This window comes from Styela clava, chromosome 4 (genome assembly GCF_964204865.1).
Source record: "Styela clava chromosome 4, kaStyClav1.hap1.2, whole genome shotgun sequence".
In the NCBI taxonomy this organism is placed as follows: Eukaryota; Metazoa; Chordata; class Ascidiacea; order Stolidobranchia; family Styelidae; genus Styela; species Styela clava.
In genome coordinates this window covers 15,959,196-15,984,268 of record NC_135253.1, presented here as the reverse complement: position 1 = coordinate 15,984,268, position 25,073 = coordinate 15,959,196, and the positions used below count along the sequence as shown (strand labels likewise).

At 34.9% G+C, this 25,073-nt stretch overlaps 2 protein-coding genes across 4 annotated transcripts in view; one reads left to right on the top strand and one right to left on the bottom strand.

Annotated features, from left to right (window-relative positions):
- The first annotated feature begins 959 nt into the window (after positions 1 to 959).
- On the top strand, positions 960 to 4,281 carry LOC120326233 (platelet-activating factor acetylhydrolase IB subunit alpha1-like). Its single transcript, XM_039392493.2, has 3 exons — positions 960 to 1,315; positions 2,318 to 2,520; positions 3,095 to 4,281. Exons 1-3 carry the CDS (start codon positions 1,180 to 1,182, stop codon positions 3,413 to 3,415), a joined length of 660 nt encoding a protein of 219 aa, XP_039248427.2. The 5' UTR covers positions 960 to 1,179; the 3' UTR covers positions 3,416 to 4,281.
- LOC120326220 (uncharacterized) overlaps positions 4,180 to 25,073 on the bottom strand; it is a 102,331-nt gene continuing 81,437 nt past the window's right edge. For 2 of the 3 annotated variants that reach the window (XM_078111871.1, XM_078111872.1), the window contains exons 15-33: positions 16,317 to 16,410; positions 15,695 to 15,763; positions 15,017 to 15,252; positions 14,695 to 14,767; positions 14,042 to 14,207; positions 13,280 to 13,486; positions 12,404 to 12,730; positions 11,544 to 11,707; positions 10,742 to 10,899; positions 10,203 to 10,339; positions 9,140 to 9,737; positions 8,407 to 8,615; positions 7,605 to 7,690; positions 6,849 to 7,108; positions 6,115 to 6,349; positions 5,394 to 5,452; positions 5,216 to 5,309; positions 4,831 to 4,894; positions 4,180 to 4,457 (exon numbers count right to left, since the gene is read on the bottom strand). In XM_078111871.1, the coding sequence (XP_077967997.1) occupies positions 4,333 to 4,457; positions 4,831 to 4,894; positions 5,216 to 5,309; positions 5,394 to 5,452; positions 6,115 to 6,349; positions 6,849 to 7,108; positions 7,605 to 7,690; positions 8,407 to 8,615; positions 9,140 to 9,737; positions 10,203 to 10,339; positions 10,742 to 10,899; positions 11,544 to 11,707; positions 12,404 to 12,730; positions 13,280 to 13,486; positions 14,042 to 14,207; positions 14,695 to 14,767; positions 15,017 to 15,252; positions 15,695 to 15,763; positions 16,317 to 16,410 (3,361 nt within the window). In that variant the 3' untranslated portion in view covers positions 4,180 to 4,332. The remainder of the gene's footprint in view (positions 4,458 to 4,830; positions 4,895 to 5,215; positions 5,310 to 5,393; positions 5,453 to 6,114; positions 6,350 to 6,848; positions 7,109 to 7,604; positions 7,691 to 8,406; positions 8,616 to 9,139; positions 9,738 to 10,202; positions 10,340 to 10,741; positions 10,900 to 11,543; positions 11,708 to 12,403; positions 12,731 to 13,279; positions 13,487 to 14,041; positions 14,208 to 14,694; positions 14,768 to 15,016; positions 15,253 to 15,694; positions 15,764 to 16,316; positions 16,411 to 25,073) is intronic. The other variant, XM_078111873.1, reaches the window with a different exon arrangement.

Below are 25,073 nucleotides of genomic sequence, written 5' to 3'. Positions count from 1 at the left end.
TGAATATATAGGAAATATCGGTACAGTATACATTTTTAGCCGATACACTCCTCGTTAACTAGTTAAACGCGGACTACGGTCCATCAGCGAGCTCTCTCCGTACTCAATATGCTAAATATGTGTTAATCCGACTTTAATCGGAATAATAAAAAAAGAATTCATTGAGGTAGTCTTATACTGTAATATTACCTAATTTGTATTGGGACTTACCAACTAACTATTCTTGATTTAAATGGAGAATTTTGACCCTTTCCATGCGATTTTCATTTTTTAATAAATAATCGTATTTGCTACGCCGATTTTATGCATTTGTACCCCCACAACTAATCGATCGATTAACGAAAAACTAATGATCCTCTGTTGCCCACTGACGGCTCGTTGGAAAGCTTATATAAAGAGCTTGCAATTGGCAATTAAAAAAAAAAGTTTTTTTAAAAGTGGTAGACTGAGTGACAAACCGGATAGAAAAAAGGCATTTTTTTTTCTTGGGAGTTGAAACTTCGAACCGTGATAAAAATAGAAATATTCGCTAAATCTTTTACTGTTACCGCTTCGTGGTTGGCAAACAATAGCATAATATTGCTGTAGCACTTTCGTGATCTAACTCAAAATACTTTGGTAGATACTTTAAGATAAAAGTTACAATTCCAATTTTCAATAAGACAGAATATCCGACTAGTAAATAGCTATGTTGCCCTCCACAATACGATCGATTGGGTATCACATTTTCTGGGTAATGATTTCGGAAATGAAAACAAAATATATATTATCTACGTGCTAAAAAGATATGACCATTGGCCAGCAAAGCCTGCCGGTAACAGGAAAAGCTTTATCATTAGATCGGTATCTTACCCTTTCCTCCACATGCACTCAAATGCATCTGGAACTGGAGTTTAAATCAAATACCCGATTGGTAACCGGAGATACTACATTTTAGTAAGTCATGTTATCGCCTTTGCTTCTTCAGATAAAAGTTACAAGAAAAATCATATCCTAACCAGCAAGAATCATTCTTCCAGAAAAGACGTTGGAATCCTTCGGATTTTTGCGCATGAGCTGGCGTGACGTCGACGTGCAGCACATTTTAATTTATTAACCCGACTGCGCGCACGTACACATTAGCTGCGTTTATCTGATTAGAGCGGTTAGTTAAAACTAACTAGTACCGAATACTGGAATATGTCAGGGGATTGCGGCAACACTGCGAAAATACCAACTAAACTTGTGGATGTTCAAGGCGACAAAAGATGGGAAGATTTACACCAAGAATATTGTCACCAGAGCAAAGAGAAGGAAGCCAATGTAATCTTTATAGGTGAGTTTTCACATCTGCAACTGCTGAACTGCGATTTTATTTTTGACCCAATAGTCTATCTTGGCATATTGACACAAGGCAGTACTGAGCAGATGGGGATAGCACTAAGACTGATATTTTTGTTCTCCTATTTTCCATTTATCTGTTTATGGTATGCTCATAGTGGACTGAATTATCAGATAGCTGTACAATTTTTCCCATGGCTGCATGGTGAGGAAAATTGTTAAATCGCATCAATTTTTAAATCTAGTTGTTTAAACTAGGCAATGCATGGTGATGTTCAACCTATGTAATTATATTTTCTTGCATAACATGCTTTTCAAGTTTTAGCATTGGTTTATTTTGTTTTGTTATAGTTTATTTTCATCAACCATACCAATTCATGATACTTGAATAAGTCAGCATAACTGACGATGAAAATTTACAAAAACAAATAAATAAAACCGATTATTAAATCAGGAGAGCAAACAAAACCTTAAGTAAAGTTTAAATCATACAAAATATAGATTAGAAGGTTTTGTCAAAAAGTAGTGGTGCATGTTCATTCACCTAATAGTATTAAAAAAATTCACATACAATCATGCACAGAGGTAAATTAGAATATGGAAAATGTGAAATACTTAAGATACATTACCCGGTAAACAAAGAAAAAAACTTACTTGCCACACCATATTAATAATTTTAAAAATGTTACCCAAATGAATATATGGATTTTTTAAACAAGAGAACAGTGAAGAAAAAATCTGAAAAAAAACTGACAAGCTGATTATAGTTAATGCCAAATTGCCCAACCAAACCCACGAGTTGGGTACATTTAGACGTGGGCTAGACCAGATTCACCAAATTATATCAAATAATAAATTTTACCTGTAAGTTTGTAACAGTATAAATATGAAGATAATTTAAATTATATGCAGTGTGATGGTACAGAGATAGGACGTTTTATCAAGTATACTAAATGGCAATGATTATATGTACCGTATTGTGTGTTTCATTTTGCAGGAGATTCACTGGTATTGCAGATGTCTCAGTATGCAGAGTGTGATAGTCAGCTTGCTCCATTGCATTGTCTGAATTTTGGTATTGGCGGTGATCGAACTGAACATGTATTATGGAGAATAGAAAATGGAGTACTGGACAACATCAATACAAAAGTGGTTGTGATATGGTGTGGAACTAATAACCATGGCAACACCCCTTCACAAGTATGTGGTTGATTATTTGGAGATTTTTTTAATGCCATCTGCTAATATCCTCAGTCATTCAAAATTTATCCCACAAGGAAAATATAAGTTGCATAATTTCTCACATAATGCCTTTTTGTGAATGTGATCACTGGAACAGAAACAGACTATGTCTTGTCTAGTATGAAATTTTTGTACTGTTCTTTTTGCTGTCTCTGTCTGTTAGGACCTAAACTATGAAAAATGTATTTATGCTTGGTGATCATTTGATATCAGGTTAAAAATTGACACTTTTTAACGCATAAGACATAAGTTAGGTGGGCAGATGCTTTCTTCATTGCCCCCACAACATTAGTCAATGTTTATGTAACCCCAGTTCACTGCATCTGCTATAATAAAAATTAAGCTACCATACTTACCATACCATACATACATACAACAAATGTTGAATGAACATGCAGGTGGCTGTACAATGTTGATTTAATCAGAATGAGTTTAATGAGTGGAATTCTATGTTAAACAGCTTATGAGGTTTTTTGGTTCCGCTTTTATTTTCATTATCAGGCTTTACTGATTAATGTTTTTTATATTACAGATTGCAAATGGAATCCTAGCTATCGCAGACTTGGTGTTACGAAAGCAGCCTGAATGCACTGTCATTATTATGAGCATCCTGCCGAGAGGAAAATATCCAAACCCGTTGCGAGAACGCAATTCCCAAGCAAATGAGCTTGTACAAAAACTTGTCAGCAATCGATCACAAGTGCGATATTTTGATATTACCGAAGGTTTTGTGTCTTCTGAAGGCACAATATCTATATCAGATATGTATGATTATTTACATCTAACTCGGCATGGATACGAGAAGATAATCTCACCATTGGTGGATGAAATAAAGAGCATATTAGGCGACTGAATGACAATTCTCCTGCAACGTTGATGACTAACAACTGGTCTAATATAGCACATACATGATGATCATCAACTACACAAGAACTGGGTCCAAGGGCAATTCATGGCACTATTTGCATCAATAAACTAGGACCAGCCTTTCCTACTCGTGTCCCATTGTTTTTCTGTTAATTAAGCATGGTTTGTGGTGAATCAAGTTAAATAGTTGTTGTGCCCGGTATGAATGTGTTTCGTTATATCAATTTTTTTTATTGTATTTTTGTTGCCACTAACCAATTTTTGAAGCACTGATATTGCAACCTATTGACCAAGCAATTATAGTCAGCATGATATACAAGTTGTTAAATTGATTCCTACGACCACTATCTTTCATTGTGATCTGCTTTGGTTCTATATCAGTGGTCCCAACCTTTTTTTCGAGTGGCCCAAATTTTTGTTTGAATACAATTTTAAAGTCTCGTGACCAAAGGAAATGCTAGAAACTAAAATAGATCGTAGTACATTTAGTTCCCCTTGTTAGCTTGTTTACCATCGGCGAGTTTTCGAAGTGGTGGCCTGGCTTTCTTTACTCGGTCACCAACTTTGTAAAAAAATTTCGGCCCCAGAATATTTTTTTTGTTGCAACCCATAGATAGGTTTGGAAACACTGTTCCATATAATCTGGCAAACTTTAGCTGTTATACACAAACTCTGATAGAAATACATTCCTGCCTTTGTCAGTCTATATAATAATATATACCTTATTATCGCAAACAATTTATAAATATCACATACTCTGGTTGCTGTTTTATTTACGATTGTGAAAACATTGTTTTGCACTTTGTACTACGTATAAAAAAATATTTCGCAATAAATTAGTGTGACCAACTACAGTGGTGTAATAACTACATCATAAATATTTTTTCTTCTTTCTGGAGTTTTTCAAAATCCTGCGCCAGATATTTCTGATACATCACTGATGGGTTCACTACTCATTGATACAACAGGTTCAACAGAAGGTAGAGTCAATGAAACTTTCAGTGCAGCATGCTGTGGTGACAAATGCTCTGTAGACGAAATGTTTTTTGAGTTCTTAGGCCAGAAGTTAGAATTCAATAGGGGTGTCCTGTGTGAGCAGCAGATTTGAAATAGATATGTTTTCTTGGTTAGTTGGATAAATATAAAATTTCTGGAAATATATCATCTATCCACACCATCCTTTTATCGTCGTCATGAACATGATCAGAGGTAAAGGTAAGCAAGTTACTCAATGGCTATAACTCTCATGAGCCATGAGCTAAAAGCATCACAAATGTCTACTTGCACGGAGTTTTAATGTACAACGAGTTTCATTCAATAGATCGAAAAACAGCTTCATCAGCCTGTTTCTGGGATATGTCTTGAGCAGATGATGTCATAACTATAAAATTGTTAACAAACCTTTCTTTTCATCGAAAAATCCTTCAAACCCATTTCTTTTTCTCATCGACTCTTCCAATGAATCCTGTTTAACACAATTTCAATTATGTTGAGATGCAGTAATAAAAAGTACAGTTTTCAATATGAAGATCACAAAAAAGTTATATTTTCAAAACTAGAGAGTGTGTATCAAGCATTTGTTCAGGAAAATATTAATCAATATGCTTAAAAATACAAATTCACTGAATATTCAAAACGGTACATTTAATTTCAATTATAGCATTTTAAATACTTTTATCAAGTCGGAAATTCACGAATATTTGACATTTTGTACATTAAAATATCAGTCGCTATGAATGTAATCAAAATTAACAATTAAAAAATACTGTGAACGAAGCAACTCTACCTTTATTACTGCACTCTGATCAGTACTTGGGGCAATATTTTCGAAATCTTCTGATGTGAAAGTTGAAATAGGTTTTTGAAAAACTGGTCTACCACTGTAGTAAAATAAGAAATATAGAAATGTTATTCATGAAAAAAATATTGTAAAAAATTTAATTACCAAAAAAAAAAATACTGACCTTGGTTTTACAGCACCTGGTTGTCGAGGAAGTATTTTCTTTGGTTGTTCAGGTAGTTTCTAAAAATACAATACTTTTTAGGCATGTAGATTTTTATTGTATCTCTAAAATGGGAAATTACTGTCCTACGTTATATTAATGTATTATTACTATGCATCCCAGCTCAGAGCCGAAAATGATCTCATTACGTTTTTATTCACCTACATTCATGCAATATCACAATGCTCACAAGCTCGATTAGAGATTGTTCCAACATGATTTCTCACGTGGTACTTTTATGTCTCATGTATTAAACTTCATTCAAAGTTTTGGTAGTTTTTACTTAATTTCAGTTACCGGTATGTAATTTTTTTAATATTGGCACTTGGCACAATTCAAAAATGACAATATTACACTGACTTTTTTCACTTCAAATTTCACTCAAAAACTTGGGTTTGAGCAGAGTGAAAATTCAGGCAGTAGTTTCCATTATTTCAGTTTATTTCGGATTTTCATTTTTCAAAATTAAATAAGTGAAAAGAAACGTTGTTAAGAATAAACCCACCTTACAAAACATATCAAAGATCATATAAAATAACAGTGCTCAATATTGGTTAAACCAGGGGTCTCGCGAATGGGCTCGATGGGGGTCGCGGACCCCATTATTGTCAAAACTGAGACCCACCATAACCGAAATAAAGCCAAGATTCGTGGGCCCGTGCGTTAGATTGGCTAAACAAACCTTTTTCGAAGAAGCTGGAGTCACAACAATAACGTTGCCACCGAAATTTTCCTCTGGTTCAGAAACTCTGCTTGATCTATCAGAATCCGGCTCGGAAGACTCAATTGATTGGTCTCTTTTGTGCAAATCTTCCATTGATAATGGAGAACCAGGCAAAATAGATTCATCTTGTTGTTTGGGTTTAGCTGAAGATTTTTTCTCTTTTGTGCTGAGAGAATGACTATATATTGGTGACCTGAATGTGGAAATAAAAAGTGCAAAAAAAAATTTAGATAGAAAAGATCAACAATTTAATCTTAAGTTCCAGAGTATCAGCCATTTCACAGCCTGTCTGATTTCGGTGAAATAATGCTAGTATAACATGAAGTCTACCACAATATGTCACCTAAATGCAATGATTTTCCTTTTTTTTTTGGAATGTCTCGATCAACAGTGGCTGAAAAATAGTCGCAAAAATAGTGTTTTAGATGGCTACCGCAACCCAAGCATAGTTCGCATGAGTAGTATAGCACGAGGTTGACCACAGCATTTAGGTGACATATTATGACGGTGGGCGCCACGCTATAGTAGTACCGGTAAAAGACAATTTTGAGAAAAACTACCTGGCTGTTATGTTTTCATTCCATAATGAAACGATATTCAAGTTACTTATAAGAAGTCTTGGATGTAGTTAAAATTGTTTAATTTGATTATTAAATTTTGGATTTTTGTAACTAAAGTGAGTATTTGTAAACCTTTCCTGTCTCCACTTCCTAAATTTATCTCTTCTGCTTTCGATTGTACGAGGTTTCACTTCACCCACACTTAAATCATCTCCTTCGCTTTCAGAGGGTAGAGGATGTCTGGGCCTTGTGTAGGGACCTGCTGGATCATCACCAGGAGGTGAGTCCCTCGGATAAGGTCTTCTGTCCGGTTTATCATGGCCCGCAACTCTAGCTATCATGGCCGGTCTCATGTTCAGTCGTACCTCACCATCACTATATGGTTCATAATCCTGTAAAGTATTAAGATATTGACCTTAAAAGTTATCTTTAAATTAAGATATATAAAAAAAATATGATTGGCTAATATGTCATCTGATTTGAAAAAAGAACCTAGCATAAATATGAGTCACATAAACAAACAATTCATTCATGGGTTGCAGTTCCTTTAAAAAAAGGAATCAATTGACACTGATAAACTAATAGCTAAAAAAACTAAGTTGGTATTTTAGGACGACACTATAAAATATTAAGTTTGATGATTGATATTTTTCGAAGACTAGAGTTATTTCAGAAAAAATACTCAAACTTGCCTACACCTTAGAGTGACTTGACTCAGAACTTGATAATCTTGGTAATAGCAAGAGAGTGAGATACAACTTGCCATATACAAACATATTAATGCTATATTGTAGTCTTAGTGCCATATGACTCATATTTCTTTATTTCATTGTTATTTACAACATTCCCGTTTTTGTTAATAAGTGAACTGTCAATCTATAGTATTACCTGCAAATCATTAACATCACGTAATGTACTCTGGAATTTCATACTTCTTTCAACATCTTCATCTCCAAACAATTCTTCAATGATTTCTGATGGATGGAAAATTGTTCAGAATAGTAAAATTACCTACATTTTATTTTTCATCTCAAGGGCAGTCTATGCATCTGGGATCATTAACAGGTTATCTGTTCCCATGGCTGATCTAATTGGAAACTAAGTGAAATGTCACAGTCTCTCTTCTATAAAATTAGTGGCCTATTCTAACCACTGGTATATGAAAATGCTTATTCTTCATGAAATTAGAACATTGATAATTAGCAGTTGTGTAAAAACATTATTGTAGACACGGGGTTCTCAACATATATTGGCAAATTTGGAAAGTAAAGAATATGCGCCCAATTATTTTCATATTTTCAATTCTATAAATATCTACAATGACTCATGGGGCAAAAAAAGGTTTGGAAGAAAGAATTTCAATGTAGATGATATAACTATAGTTGAAGGGCCGACTATGCTAATTTTTTTTAATCATAATTAACAAACAGAGTCATCTCCATAGTGAGAGCATAATAACATTATTAGTAGATAATGGATGCTGCAGTCTGAACGATGTTCAACAACCACATTTGATCATGCAACGGAAGGACACTAATAGCATGTTCTAATAGTAGAAAAAGTTTTTCGTTATTGTCTAATTTATTCCCAAAAGCGGGTTTAATTCACCAAACAGGTCTTAGGGTTGTTGTTCTGTTCGCTACCTAATCTATTCAACAAACATCCTAAAATGTTAAATTCACTACCGAACCTGGCAGGTGCCCTCTTTTCATTTTGGGTTTCATTTCTCCATGACTAATTACGAGTTGTCCTTCCGATATACTACTCTCTCCTCGATCACTTGATGTTGTTGTTGAGTCAGGTTCAGATAGTGACCTGTCTGGAGGTGTAGATGGGGGAGGCGTAACAGTTCGCACCACAAGATCTATTGGGTCAGGTGGAGGTGCAAATGTTGTCGGCCTGGAAATCAAATAACATATTTTTATGTATTTTGGCTTTCACCAGGACATCAGAATAGATCAATGAGAAGTTTGAAATGTTTACATTTGAGACAGAGCCAGCATCGTTTTTTCAAACTCCAAGAGTCAGAGTTGAAACTTTGAATTCCCTGGAGAATTTCAAACTTTTTATTGATATAATCGAAGTCACAGTTTTTCTAACAAAACTCAAAAAATATTCAGTTGACTAAGACTGCCCAAGCCATAGTTACCTAAATTTGAATTCCTGGAGAATTCGAAACTGCAGTATGAATCAAAATTTCCCTTAGCCTGAAGTCAAAATTTATTTTCGACTCTTTGTTCTATACCACAGTCTTGGTAACAACTAAAGCTGACTCATCAAAGAATTTTAAAGTAATAGCTAGGATTTTTCAGTTTGTCACATGATGTGTAACCTTGATAAACTGGAAAAAAATTGAAAAATGGAAGCTGTTCTTGCTCCGATATATTCTAATTACAAACTTAAAGAAAGTGCAATCTACTTACTTTCCTTGCCTTAGGTTGGCACCGATCTCTTCTGGCAAAGGGAATTGTGTTCCTCCCCAAGGATCTGGAAATTCTAGAGGTGGGGTGACAGGGACCGGTGTTTTTGTTCTTTCAGAAATCGGAGTGCTAGGTAAAACTGGTTCTGGAGTTGGGGTACTTGGTGGAGTTGCCTCCGGAGTTTGAACTAAAGTAATTTCCTCTGGTGTTTTAGGTGGCGATTCTGCTTTTGGTGTTGGAGGTCGAGGTTCTGGACTTGAAACTGGTGATGGTTCTCTTGGAGGCAAAGACTCTGCCATTGAAGATTCAGGAGTGAGTGAAGGTGTATGAAGATGACCTATTGGTCTTTCCGACACACTCGTTACTGGGCTTGGTTCAGGAGTGGGTAAAGGGGTAGGCACCTGGTAAGTGTGAACCCGGGGGGCTGGAGCTGGTTGTGAGATGGGTGTTTTGGGTCTTGTACTTTGATCATGCGCAGGACGACGAATCATTTCTCGTAAAATTTTAACGAGTTCTTCTTCTACTAATCTTCCAACTGTTGCTTCATCTATAGGTAATCCAGCATCAATGAAAAGTTGAAGGCTTTCAGGATTGAGGAGAACTGTAAGGAAATACTAGTTTTAATTGTAGATAAATCTATCATCAAATCAAGTTTATTTTATTCAACAAAACAATAGCTCACATATTATAAGAAAATATATACACACAAGTTTCAAAGCCACCAACAACACCCAAGATTTTAATATCTAATTTCAAATAATCAGAGATGTAAATTTTGCACTGGTGGCACTACTATAAATGTCGGTACTTGCTGGGTATGATTTTGGCAATTATCTAACCAACATCGCTATATGGGGATGGAAAATTATTATTGAGCAATTGTTTAGTAAAACTGATATGTGTCGGACAGTTAAATAAATAAACTATATTCTTATGTCATACACAAGAACAAACATATAAGTTAAGTGTATACTGGTAAAGAGCAGCTTTCTTTCAGTATCTATATAACATAATTGACAAGTCCCATAACTCTTTCTAACCAAAATTGCAATCACAATTGTTTCACCTGATGACTGATCTCCAACAGGTTGATCAGAATCTCTGTCTTCAACAGGTCCAGCATCCTGGATCTTTTGAGAACCAGGAGGATATAGTTCTGATAGGATTCTTGCAAGAATCTCTTGTTCCACCCAGCGTACTGTCCTGATATAATTCAAATATGATTTCAAATTTGGACAATATGCGTTTGTATCTTGGTAATATAAAAAGAAAGCAATGCTCAATGAAATGAAAGAAGTGCATCAATTTAGGTACAATAAGGCCTGAAAGCACTGAATTTGCTGAAAAGTTCGGTGGACATGTAAAACGGAGGCAGTCAAAAACAATATGGAATAAAAAGTGTTCCCTATAATAATAAAAAAAAATCAATTTTTGGTGAGATATTGGGTGAGATATTTGCAGCACAACAAATTAGAAGTATTAGCCATCCAGCAACTTCTATGTCATAAGTACTAGAAATTTGAAATCAATTAATTATCAAAATTAACTTAACAAAAAGATCTGTATGCGTCTCTTTATTTATTTAAAAAAACAATCCCAACTTACTCTGCTTCAATTTCATGTTTGTCAATTTCATCTGCAATATCGCTCGCATTGAGATGTCTGGGGTCAGGAGGAGCTACAGGTGGAAATGTAGGTCCATGATATTCAACTTGAGCTTCTGAACCACCTCGTAGTTCAATATGTAAACTCCCATCAGTTCCCTACGAGTGAAAATATTAATGAAAATGTTTGGAAATGTATTGATGGTTTAATAGATATGTAATGGCAAGTACTATTGTTATTTGATTTTTCATTTATTTATTTATTTTTGTGTGGATAATGAGAATTATGTGTGATTTGTGATCGGAACATGTATGTAGTGTACATCTACGTTTGAACCTCGTTACACAATTATTTATACATTTATGTAATCAATTAAATCCAGAACAATACATATCTTGTCATTTTTCCACAATGTGCAAATTCACAACAGACAATTCAATACAAATTCAAAATGTGTCAAATTCCCTTAGTTGAAAGAATGATGATATACCATAGGTATATAGTAAACAAACATCAGAGATATTGATATATAGTTTGACACCGAACCTGTTATATTTATGCTCATTTGATTGAATTGGGTGGCAACTGACTCATATGACCCCTATGAACCGTATCATTGCCTCCCAGTCATGTACCGAAAAGCATCTGTTTATTTAATATTTATATATGTATGCAAAAAATTCTTTCTTGGTTTGACAATTTAAAATAAACTCTCTCTCTCTATCTTTTATCTAATAGTGGTTAGCTGTACAAAACCTTGTTTTGAGTGAAAGAACTTAAAATATGTTTTAATAAATCTTACTTCTGATTCGTCTTGATCATGTCTACTCAATACAGATGATCCTGGTAATCCTTCTGGTTGATGAATCATAGTCATTGCAGGAGGAAGATTGGCTTCACTTACATCAGGTGTATCGATATCAATATTATCCAATTTTCTCACTGATAAATCAGGTCCATCCTCACCTGAAAGTATCAGAAAATATCTTAATAATGAACCTTACAGTCAATTCCATTTTTTACTAGAAGTATCTACTACAGTGCAAGAAAAATCAGAGCTAATTTCTGTACACAATCTATTGGAATACTGTTAAATGTAGTGGGTGTATCTTTCTCCCTTCTTTATTTCCTTTTCAAAGAGGGAAAAGTGCTTTTTCATCCAAAATGCTCTGCGATTTCAACCATTAAATGCTGGTCTAACTTCCAAAAAAGTGCACATTGTAGCAGATAATCGAATCTAGTCGCCATTTTATCAAAGAATTCTTATTTGGACCAAGCTGAGTGCTTGACTCAACTTCGTACTTGGACTCGAGAATCATATGACTCAGACTTGACTTGACTCATTCTCGAAGTATATGAACTTCAACCAATCAGAGATGTGGAATTGGAGTTTGTCATGTTTTCTTAGATCAAAGACATATTTTTAATCTTTCTGGAGTTTTAAAATAAAAATTTAAAAGCAGTCTCAAGTTGAAATGATTAGTTAAAAATAGAGTTGGGGATAAACTGATACGAGTCAGAGCGATATGTCGATCACATATTTTCCCAGACCCCATAGCTATGAATTGTGCAAGTTTACAGCTTCTCAGCTCTTTGAGTTTTATACTTGCATATGTAAAGAAATTACATAAATACTGAAACAGATTTCTGAAAGAACCTAACCTCTAACAGAAATCACAGCTGTGTTTGGTTTCCTCAGTCCATCAGTAGCAGGATTATACACCCGGATTGTTCTTTTCGGTACAGGTGACCCAGTCGTCAGTGTCACGTAGCGTGGATCAGTTTGATGAATCAATAGTGGAGCAGGTTCATGTCCATCTGACATTTTTGGGGCACCAAGGGGTATTGCCATGGGTATCAGTTGACCAGGTGTCGGACTGACCGAAATAGGTGGATTGACAGGTGACGCAGAAGGACTGAAGTAATATTGTGATTGTTGTTGAGATGCACCAGGACTTGTCTGAGTTTTTGCAGATCTTATCAAGTTCGCTGAAAATGATTGAATAAACACATGACATCATAGTTTCAAAATAAAATTGAATGCTTTTAAGCGTGATTGATTAACTTCTTATCAGAGCAAAGTTGCGAGTGAACACCATTTTTCATACAAAGATTTATATACGGCCTTCACTCTCTATGGCTCTATGGAAGCATCCAGTCCAACTCTTTAACCACTTGTCCATGGCACCGAGGGCAGGCCTAGGGGAGGACCACATGGGGCAGCCAGCCTGGGCAGTCCATTGAGTTTGTCACTTATTTTAATTAGTAATACAAACATTTCACTGTTACTCAACCTTTAGTTTATTCATTCTCATATGTAACACCATCTATAATTTGTTTATCCACTGAATTATTTTTGAATTTAGGTATATAGGGCATCATTATCTAAAACTTACCCAGTGCAGCAGAAAAATTTGGCTCGCACTTGCATGGCACCCATGTGGTCATTTATTTTTTTCAAAATTCTGCCATAAATCTGGTGCCAATCCACGTCGCCGCTAATTCACCCTAACTTACCTGTTCAATCTAAAAACCAACCTTTTACAACTTCCACGGCTTGTTTTTTTCTGAATGTTGGTTGTTTGACAGGAGTATTGACATGGATATATGGGTTATGAACTGTAGATCTACGAGGATGATAATCTGCTCTTCCATAAACATGAGTAACAAACTCTTCATCATCAGGACACACTGTTTCATCTGTATTAAAATGAGTTCTAGGCGAGGACGATCGAGCTCGTACTGCTGAAATTTACATGAAACGCGTTATAGATCATTTATATTGATAAAAAAAGTTATAGCCAATCAATTTTTTTGCTGTATGGAAACATGGGACAAAACTACTGATGGGATTAAAAATTTTACGTAGAGGTTACATGTTGTATTTACGAGTTCCAAACTTAAATCTCATGCTAATGGTAATCGTTGGTGCGTCTTCGAACATAATAAAAATTGTTGTGAATTATGATGTGGCTGTCTCGGAGGTTGATGCATCGATCTACGCGTTTAAAACAAGCTTGCCATCACACCAATGATTACTGTGCATGGGTTCGCTGGTTCATAGGGAATAATTATGTCCGAGAAGATTGCTAGATTCTCCTCACAATCACAAGGTGGTTCGTGAAACCGCTGGTCTGTTTCAGCTCCCTCCACCATTAAGTTCATGCGTCTGAAATAAGTAACTGATTACCTGGGATTGGGAACAAGGTAAATATGAAAATCCCATCCTACATGAATAATAAATACAAAAAACTAATCAATTACCATGATAAAACACAAACACCTTTATCCACTAATTACCTGGTTTAAGTGAACTTTTAGTTGATTTGACAAATTTTCCTTTTGGTTGAAAAGGTTGTTTTTTTCTTAGACCAGTATCAACTCTAGCACCAGGTTTTGCTTTCGGTAATCTTCCTCCTCTGCCTCGACCAAGATTCGTCCTGCTTTGTACTTTTACCACTTCCTCCTAATAGAAACAAGATATCTTTTATCAAGTATTTTATCATCATATTATATTAGGTAAAACACATTATATTTTTAAGTGTAAAAAGGTAGAAGATGATAGAATTTTGGTGGTATTATCAAAAAATTTGATTAGTATCAGCATGTAAATATCATGAATGACGTTATTAAGTAATATGAAGAATTTAAAAATTTTCGAATTTCAACAATTGATCATACTGAATAGTCATGTGCGTAAGGTAAAAATTACAACTTGACATATTTTATATTTTCAATAGCATTTGTGAGGAATTAATTCCTCGAGAGCATGAAATAAATTATTACGGTGGTTTGTAGTATAATTGGCCTTCATCTGGACTCTTGTGTCATAAATGAGCCATTTCGTTGTTCTGGGTTCTTTATTATGTCTGTCCATTGTTTCTATGAATTTTGAGCGCTATATACTTGTCATTGTTTATCAATAATTAAATCTGATAATAATTGAACTCTACCTTAATTTGTGTTTCTAAGCCCTTGATCTGTTCATCAACCATCTTTCTGATGCGAAGTTTTTCAACCAAAGCCCTATATGTAAACAATATAATGAAAGGTTAGCCATAAAAGGAAGAAACAAAAGTTACGAGCTCAATGTTAAAATTGCCCAGTCGAATAAAGGGTGTAAACTGTAAAGTAACGTTATGGCTAGTTTTGTTTTGTGAATTTAACCAGAGATTCCATTTTCAAGCAATAACCTTGGAAAAATTTGTAAAGCTCAGAGCTGTAATAAAACAATATGGTACCAGGTATATGCTAACTATTGATCACTGCACTCACGGATCTGATTTTGGATTTTTTGACATAATTTCAAAATCGACTTTTGCAGCAATATTTTCTCCTCCACGCCCCCTTTCAACAGCTTCAAGATTTTCATCGAGGTATTTTCTTTTTGTTTGTAGATCTTCTAAGACTTTCCACATATCGTCAGCTTGCTGGGGTTTGGTGTTAGTACTGGGTCCTGCTTTTTGAAGTGCTGGAGCACTTACTTCACTAGGCATTCCAGGGTCTTGAATCTAGATAGGATAGGATTTACATATTTATCTCAAGAGGAAAGTCATAAGACTGCTTAATCATATGACCAACCACGGAGTCTGACCACGTTCAGTTACCAGTGTATGTCGGGTATGGGATTAGTCAAGCCAGTTATTTGTTTCAAATGCATGGAGTTGGTGGTAGAGGAAGCCCTAACCCGCCAGCGACCAAAGAAACTTTTAAGTAAGAAAAATGGAGCATCATACAACTTTTAATGTATGGTGTTCAAAATTACATTGAAATCGAAAACTGTGGATTGAATTGTTAATCGTATTTAAAATTTATTGTATTTGTCTATATGGTACAGATGGTATAGAGTAATTTTCAATTAATTAAATTGAAAGGGCAGTTAAAAATGGGTAATTCAAATAGTTTGAAAATTTTAATACAGAATCTTAAATTGTATAAATGAGTCAAAATTACCATATATACACTGAGAGAATTAGGAAACTTTCGCAATATTTCAAGACGTTCTGCTTCTTTTTCAGCTTCCTGTAAAAGCAAAATAATTCCGAAAAACATTATTATAAAATTATATTCCAATCATCACAGCCGCTAGATGAAGCAAAGAGTTGATTTTAATCTCGAACTACATATAATCAATGTCACACAACCTTCTTCCGTAGAAATGCATCAGTAATGGCGACCTGTTTCTAAATTTTCGTGTGATTGTATTTGCAATTATGTATCATATGATAATTATCTACTTATCACGTATTTGTAAATTTTTCAAGCAGACTTCATCATAAATGTGCATTATTCCAAAATAAATAGAAAAACAACAATACAGTGTCCCCCACGTCCATGGTTTGTTGTATAAGCATGTAAAAGAGTACAAGTGGATTACCATAATCAGCAAAACAGTCGATAAAATAAATGAATGATTGCATAATCAGATTACAGACGGATTACAGAAGATATGAAATGACTACCAATAATACAGCCTTATAGCTGTTTTAACCGAATGTATATGTCCCGAATGAGCTGATGTGCCGATAAATATAAATAAAATCATCATATACCGTACATAAACGTAAAAACTCACTTTTCGCGCTTTTAAGACGGCAACTCTCGTTTCTTGTTCGACTTGTGGCGTTGACGTCATATTGACTCCATTGGTCGTACCATCCCTCGAGATTCTAAAAATAAAAACGAAATAAAAATTTAATTTTCAACCCCAGGCAATAATAATTTGGTTGATTTAACTGAATCCTATTTTTAAGTCGCACATCATGCTTGGCCCATAATTGTTTATATAGCCATAATGTCGTTCATCGAACAAATTAGCAAAAATTGTCACAATATCGCAGACGGCTTGTCTATATATATATACTTTCTTAATAATAAAACGCTGCGGAGTGAAAGTTTATATTTAGATCCCGTATTATTGACCATATTGAATAACAACCTTCCAAAGAGCTGCATTTTAGGCTTTATATAAAATTACATTTTATTTACCGCAACTCCACTATTTTTACTCGTTATGCTATATTTGACATTTTACCGCAAACGGGCTATACTTAGCTTGACATCCAAAATAAAATTTAAATTGATCTGCTAATTGGCGTATACGGATGTTAAAAATAACAACTATACTAGCGATCGAAACCCACTAGCCAAAATATGTGGCAGATATAACTGCGGCTTGCTTCCCTAAAGCCACAGGAATACTTCCATGTAGACATAAATATGATGAAATGCACAAAGGTATGAGCGAATCTTAACAAAGTGAACTTGTTGCCCAAATTTCCGAACACAAGCTAGTCATAAAATTAAAGTCAATTTCTACGTTTTTTCATTTCGCTCGCATAATCTTTTCTGATAAGAATAAGACTACTGTCATGGTTTCGTCGAAAAACTACTTTAAATGCATAATCAACCATTGTTTTCTGTAGAATCTGTGAAGTGGACAAAAATATTAAAAATATATGCCACGAATTAAAAAACGTATTTACATAAAACATCCGGTACTAGTCAAGTTTGATCTACGTGTTTAAATTAGTTTGAAGCACAAAAAAACTATATATAGTGTTACCTTCCCTGTACATTGTAAAAATAGACCGGCTATTAATAACAGCAAATAAGAAATTTAATTTCTGTGAATTTGCAATGGTTTGTGTAAAATTACCTGCTACTGTCATCCATTTTTCGAATATGTTCGATATCAAATTTCATTGCAAAATGTATTCGCAATGGTATATTACTCATTTTTGGACCTGCTTCTTTGAGAAGAAAATGTCAAAAATGTCACAAAAAACTTAATCGAACGCTTATTTTGGAGTACTGAACGAAGAAGCATATGCACAAGCAGACCTCCCAATAAGTGTAAGCTTTTGAGTTCATTGCCAGAAAAAAAAGTAAAGAAGTTCGGGGAAAACGCAGAGAAACTTCGAGTACGAGGAAATTTTGAAACCAACTCCCGTTTAACACCTTATTCATGATAATGAGCGTCGCGTAACTGGAAATATTCAACAAATGGCTATTACAGGAACTGCAGGTAATATGGTGCCAGGTTTTTCTGAGGCTTATTTGCCAACTATGGGCTATTGTGAAACGAACCGGTTTGCCTCGCACAAACTTCATTCTTATTGATTCAATGGAAAAGTAAAATCTTTTACTTATTTTGAAGTTAAGTCTCTTCAATTGAAAATATGACAGAAACAGAACATACTGCATATTGCACCATCCATCGTCTTACGAGGAATTTGCACATTAATGTGGTATAAAATATCATAGAATATATTGTTGCATCATCCAATAGTAATAACACCAAAATTCGTTTTTTTTCGTCCTTTTAGGGACTTGTGCATTCATTTGGCACTCATCTCGAAATCGGGGATCACTTGAACTGAATTTTTTTTTGCTGCGTGCCCAAAACTTAAGGTGTAAGAGCCTAAAATACTATCAATATAAACCTATATGATAAATTTCTATTTTTTCAGAATATGTCCAGCCCAGGTTTTATTGGAGTGTGAAAAAAAATGATGTATGAATAACCAAATGTCTTTCTCAGAGTTCCTATCAAACGTTTCGGTATTTCAGTACAAACCAAAATAGCCATTCTAACACTTTTTGTGAAGCAGTAAAAAGTGGTAAATCAGCAATTTCAGACAATTTCAACTAATGAGACTTTGTGTTCATACCCGAAACACTATGTACATCAATCTCAAGTTAAGCTTTCCGATAGCAATGTCTAATAATAAATCCAATGATGATGCATCGTCATTTGTCAAACTGTATTTAAATGAAATATGGACAGGCAAGATTCAGCATGACAAGACATTCATTTTCAATCGGTTTGGCTAATTACACTGTTCCTATTAGGCCCTAAACTCTTTCACATGACGTTTTACCGATTCGAAACAATACAACTATGACGCAGCGTCTATTCTTGAAAATGGAGATGGCATTTTTATCAATTGTTGGAAAAATGAACTGTTTGCAAAACCGGTAGCGACATTTAAATCAACCTTCAAACTATTTGAGTATACTATTTGACTAACTTGTCAAGTCGAGGTTATCAGTGTACGTATACTAAAAGTTTTATATTCTACAATTTTTCCAATACAATGGTAATAGATACCCAATAATTGGACCAAACTTCGCCAATAGCGCTGTAATATTGGATAATGTAAAGTATTGGGGCGGTATAAAACTTGAAATATATGGTAGAGATATTGGGAATTGGTTAAATATCCCAATGGACAAGAAGTAGACCTATGGATCGTTTCGTTTTTACGTTGTTGATGTTGTTGTTCTTATTCTGTTAGTAACTTTGTTCTTCTTCGTGTGAAAAAAAATCGCATTTCTCGATGACTACTGGGCCAATTGGTTTAAAAATTTCAGTTGTTAAAGACTAATCATTGTTATCGCTAGAAGATTATTCTATTTGTTCTCTGAGATTTCCGCGCAAAATTTCGATGTGTAATTTTTATTCATGGGTTTTTATTCCGACAAGCGTGACGGCTGGCTTCCGTTTTGATTTTGCGAACTCAAACATTCTCATCTTTCTTGAAAGTAACATTGTAGTAATGTCATGTCATGTTTAGATATCGCAACTGTAGAGTCAACTTAAAAAGTATAATTCTGGACAAATTCACCACAGCTTCGTGTAATGAATAATAACGATATATCGAAAATAGCCGCAATAGTTTGAATATGGAAAGAATTCATTTTATAGAACAAAATTAGGAGTGAGATGATGCACAACATTCTTATCAAATTAGACAAATTGGGTGCAGAATAAAAACATTTCTCGCTTATCTTCGACCAACCAGTTTTACCCGGCTTGCACATGAATAAATAACATACGTCAAGGCAACTGCAGATCAATTCTTAAATATATGAACACAAAAGTCCAGTGACTAACCACTGTACTGGTAGCCAGTGCGACTTAGACTGAAATCCGTTATCTGATTATTTAAAAATTCAAATCAAGTTTCGCCGCATCAGCAATTCACTTAAGTAAGTACCGGTAAGATTGCATCTGAGCAGTGAGTGATGACTTTGCTGGACTGCCTGGACACGATATCGGACTGGTCTGACGTTATGATATTGTCACGAGGTGGCGCAATACTTGTGAAAATACCAAAATTTAGGCGAAATATCGAGCTCATTAGGACTAGGCAACATATCTTGTAATGGATTGCCATCTTGCAGTCAGCCGAGTACATGAGCCTAAAAAAAACTCTTTGTGGTTTGACAAGGTAGAAGGCAGCAGAGAAAATCATAATGAATATATTCATTGGTCAGGTGGAATGAAGCCAATCTTACGTTAGTGTTAAATCGTTTTAGGATTCAGCAGATAAAATCTGATAAGAATCATCTTGTTATCTCCGTATATATCTAATACTTAATTTAGTCATATGCACGTGCAATGCAAAAACAACCAAGAATAGAAATGGTAAGCGCATGCCTCAATACAATCTAAGAATGACATCATCGCAACCAAAACGTTTCAAAAATCCATATTTCTATTTACGGACTTCGACATTTCAACACTTGCCACGTTTATCGATTTCACGTTTCTGTATCTAATTATAAAAATAATCAGAAAAAATACTTGAATCTTAGTAATGTGCATTAAATAAAATGTGTTGCATGGCCAGCACTGAAACTAGTGTTTATTTTTTTACATGCTGTATATCTATGACATTTAGGATTCATGAAATAACAGGTAATTTCACAACTTTTTGAGCTTACGTTTCACGTCGATTTGAAAAGCAATAAAGTTGCAGACAACAGAATATTACATGGATAAGGAAACGAAATCGTCCAGTCACGATTATCACCAAAATAGGAATACTTCTATATGATTGAATGTGGCAGTAAATATAACTGATATTTATCTGAAAATACTGGCCTGACTATAAGATTTATTGATAGCGTGTCGCTGAGGGGCGGGCCATATTGACAATGCTTAGTGAAGCATACATTCTGGCTGAAATAAACTGACCAAAAATCACCCAGACTTTTAAATAATTGAACAAGTTGTGAACTGAAGTATTTGATGGATGAAATATTTGCTTGAGTAACACAATTTTGACGATGTTGGTCGTTTCTTCGAGTAAACGGGAATGGGCCATTCGACATAGTGATGTTGCTAGGAGCACAAAAACTTGAGACAAAACGTATGAAGATGCAAAGGAAATTCACTAAATAAAGTTTGAACATGCTGGCTTGCTATATGTTGCATTAGAAATTTAGATATATAGATAATTCATTTGGAAAAAATGGCAACATACTTACACACATGACGGAAAGTCAGGGAAAGTTGCCAAACGAGATAGAACGTAACTGACAAAACATGATGATGGGATACACTTTAATAGGGCTTTAAGCTTGGGTGCATTGTGATAATACATGAATGCAAGTGATATATTTTAACATATTATATATGTCCAAATTTCAAAACACAGAGCTGGTTTGTGCATATTTTCGTTAATGATCTTTGGAACGAGGTCTTATGACATGCTATTAGTGAAAGTATAGTTTCCATAATGTTGAAATAGAAAATGGACAAAGCCCATGCGTCATTCATTAAGAATCAATGATGGAATACTAACCACCGAGAGGCCAGACAATCAATTAGAATTGACGTATTTATTTAGCTAGAGACGATGACAATCGTTTGTCACATGGTATCGTGACAAGTAATCGTTACTGGTCATATGTAAGCTAACACATACACAGATGACTAAATCCTCATATTATCACTCATAATAACAGTTTTGCCATGTTGCAGATATTGTGTCATCCGAATGTTGGTTGCACTTACTACTGGTACTGAGTATTTCATTTTGAAAGAGAGATTCATAAAACAAGGGCCACGGATAGAACCTTGGACAAGCCACGGCCGAATGTTGACAGCATATGATTCATCTAACATTTCTGACAAGAACCTTCTGCGCTTTGCATGGATTGTGACGTGTCATACATGCTTTGACGTCATTTTAGATATTTGCAAAACGTTTCGTTGCAATAATAGTCAATAGTATTGTTATGCCTTTTTCGGAAAGGGGGGTACGACGAATATAAAAAAAAATTGCATGGTGACTAGGGTTCTTCACAGCAATGTTTAAAGGGAAATTGTTTTATATACAGAAACGTTTCATGCGCTCACAAAATTGATCACCAATACAATTTATTTGGAAAATCTAAATCTATTCACTTAAACTAATATTTATTGTTGTCTGATATAGAAAATCGCACCAGGCTCAATTGGTCGAGCAAAATTTCTCTGCCGAAAGCAAAGTTTTTGATACAAAAGTCAAAAATTTGTAACGCCTAACTAAATATTGACATCTTTACTTTGCTCCTGTTATCTACATCGAAGACGAAGATGTATACGGTATAGCTAAGTTCACTTAGTTGAGTTTCAGATTTACTTCAAAAGTTTGGTTTGGTAAATTTAATTTGTTGCCTCGTATAGTCCAAACGCTCATATTTATCGTGAATAAATCATTTTACTTGGCGTTTGGAACGATTCATATTATGATCATAATTTGCACAATCACCTATCTGCGTTCAACCCAATGACAGAACCTATATCACAGCACAATTATGTAATAGTAAAATCCCGTGACATATGCTTAGCACATTTTTCGTTAGTCATGTGCTTATTTGGAGATGCGTCATCCATTTCTGACATGGCAACCAAACATAGACAGGTGTGCTGCAATTGAAATGCCATGAAAACTTGCGTTGATGATTGATACATGACTGAATGTATTATGGATGGCAAAACCGACAAGAACATTTCATGCATTTCTAAACATGAGTTACTCCACTTGCTATATTTTTACATGTTTCAATTCAGTGTGTTATTTTATGATCAACGCATTTATGGAGACAACATTTTCTCATGAATTGGAACTATTTTCATTGAATAGTTAATATTAGTTTTCCACGCTTAGTTCCTATATGCAGTTGTCGAAGTATCGGTAGCTTAAATAGGTCCACCCGAGTTCAAAAGCCAGACGTAACAAAACAACTTCTTTCAAGGGAATTTACTCCAAGCAAGGTCAGACGCACTCACTCAAAATTGATCACTGATTGGAGTTAGGAGGCAATCACTAAAGTACTTTTGAGACTAAAAAATTATAGTGTATAATTGGGCGTTAGTAAATAACGATGGACGAGAGACCGAAGCAGTTTATAATAATAAGACGAGAAAAAACAGATAAGTAGTCGTGGATTCTAATAATACCGACCAAAAAGATAATGCTCTAATTGTGGAGTCGATGACCTTATTCAATTTAAAAACAACGGAACTCACACGGTATCAATAAATTCAAAATTTACGTAATTTGAAAATCCCATGACGGAAGAGACATCTGTACGAAAATAAATTGTTTGTTCGAAAAAATTGCAAGACACTGCCAAATTAAAAATAGAAGTAAAATAGCGATACATGATGACGGAAGCGCTTCTAAGAAAAACTTTCACAAGGAATCCTGACTCACGCGACTGGCTCACCGTATCCTCGTATGACGCTAAGTGAAGAGATAACTTGTATTCACAAATGGTGGTTAAAAATTTGGAATTGGCCTTTGAACCATTCGCTGAGAAGTTCTTATGTTTATTGAACACGAGCTAGGCATATGGAGAATATTGCTACATTTTGTTCTTGTTGGGGGAAAAATTGCTTTTCTTCAGTACCCCAAAACAGAAGAAACCACTAGAAACCGCTAGAAGCCCGCCCATCTTTTCAGCGAACTCTTCGCTCCCACCACCTCAGGGCTTACCATTACTCTCTTGATATCTTAAATGAAATTCAAAACAGATGTCTATCCATCAACATTCAGTATGTTCCAAATGTATTTTCAGTCAGGCGAAAAATAAACTGATGATTACCCCTAATCGGGACCCCTAATTGTTGATTGGCTAGAATTGTATTAAAACAGTGACTGAAATATATAGCAAAAATTGCGAAATCTCTCATCACTATTTTTCACAATGGAACGACTGTTCTAAAGTTAACGAAATCGTGAAAGGCGTATAGATAAAATCTGTAATTAACAAGCGAAATTCCTTGCACCATAAATATGTATTATATACCTTGTCTAAGTGGATTATGACGAAACTCTGAGTGAGAACTCGTCATCAAGTTTTGATCCTATCACCACTAATGACTCAATAATTATCCAATATGAGGAAAATTTATCGTCTTTGTACAATACGATTGAAGAATTTTGTCACATAGACATTTTGAGTATTAACAAAACAACTATGGGGGAAATTTCAAACCCAACGCTGCAATAGATTGTGATGACTTTTGAAGGGCGGCCATTTAGGTTTTCTCCGATATGAGGACATAACTATATTTTTGTTTAACTTAAATTATTATAAGACCTTAACATTTTTTCCCATCGATTTTTTGTGTGAACAAATACAAGAAACAGGTCTAACTGCGCTTGTTTCAATATTGTCTATGGATAATGATTGGAAAATCGTATACAAATATAACCCAGAGCCCATGGGCACAATAGTCAATGATATTAATCCTCCATCAGCGTGACCTTCATAATCATCATCTTCATAATCAGAATCGAACATAATGAGAACAATGAACGCAAAGCTTCCGCTTAACGATACCAATGCAATGAATGTTTAAAATTTGCATTATATTCTAAGCCTATATCCTGGTTTTCAGAGTCGCTGCAGATTCATTCATTCAAACCATATGCTGTCATTTCCGACCATTACCATCAAATGCAACAATTAAAATGCTTTCATGGAAGGTACAATTCAAAATTTCCGCATTCTCGCAGATCAGAAGCGAATGATATAGTAAAAGCAATGACGACACAATATTGTATGGTAAAGGGGATTTTTTACCGAGACATTTTTAGAGTTTCACAGGTTACGAAACATACGGCAGGTATAGTCATGCATTTTCTAAGCCCTTATGTGTATTGTTGACAAAACAAGTCTCTTCCTGTCTTTGACTGTCTGCTGTAAATCTATAAATGGAGTGTTTTCGCGGAATTCCACTGTCCTTATATTTAGGCTTAGGAAAAATGACCAACAATGCAAAACGTACGCCGAATAACGGGATGACTCATATTTTCTAAACTCAACGCGAACTGATGTGTCCCCCGGCGCCATTGTTTCCCGCGCAGATGATTTTCCATCCTGGCCCTGGGCGCGGGAAACGGATGGGAAGGAAGAAGACCACAATCACGAAAAATAACGTCAGGCAATCGGAAAATTTGAAATCGTGGCGCGTATCGATGTAATCACTTAGTTCGCATGAAATGATTACGTTGCCAGAAATTCATTAGTCACTTACGGAGCTATT

Coding starts and splice junctions, on each gene's coding strand:
- LOC120326233 (XM_039392493.2), top strand. CDS start 1,180: ATGTCAGGGGATTGCGGCAACACTGCGAAAATACCAACTAAACTTGTG. Junction 1,316..2,317: donor AGCCAATGTAATCTTTATAG/GTGAGTTTTCAC, acceptor TTCATTTTGCAG/GAGATTCACTGGTATTGCAG. Junction 2,521..3,094: donor ATGGCAACACCCCTTCACAA/GTATGTGGTTGA, acceptor TTTATATTACAG/ATTGCAAATGGAATCCTAGC.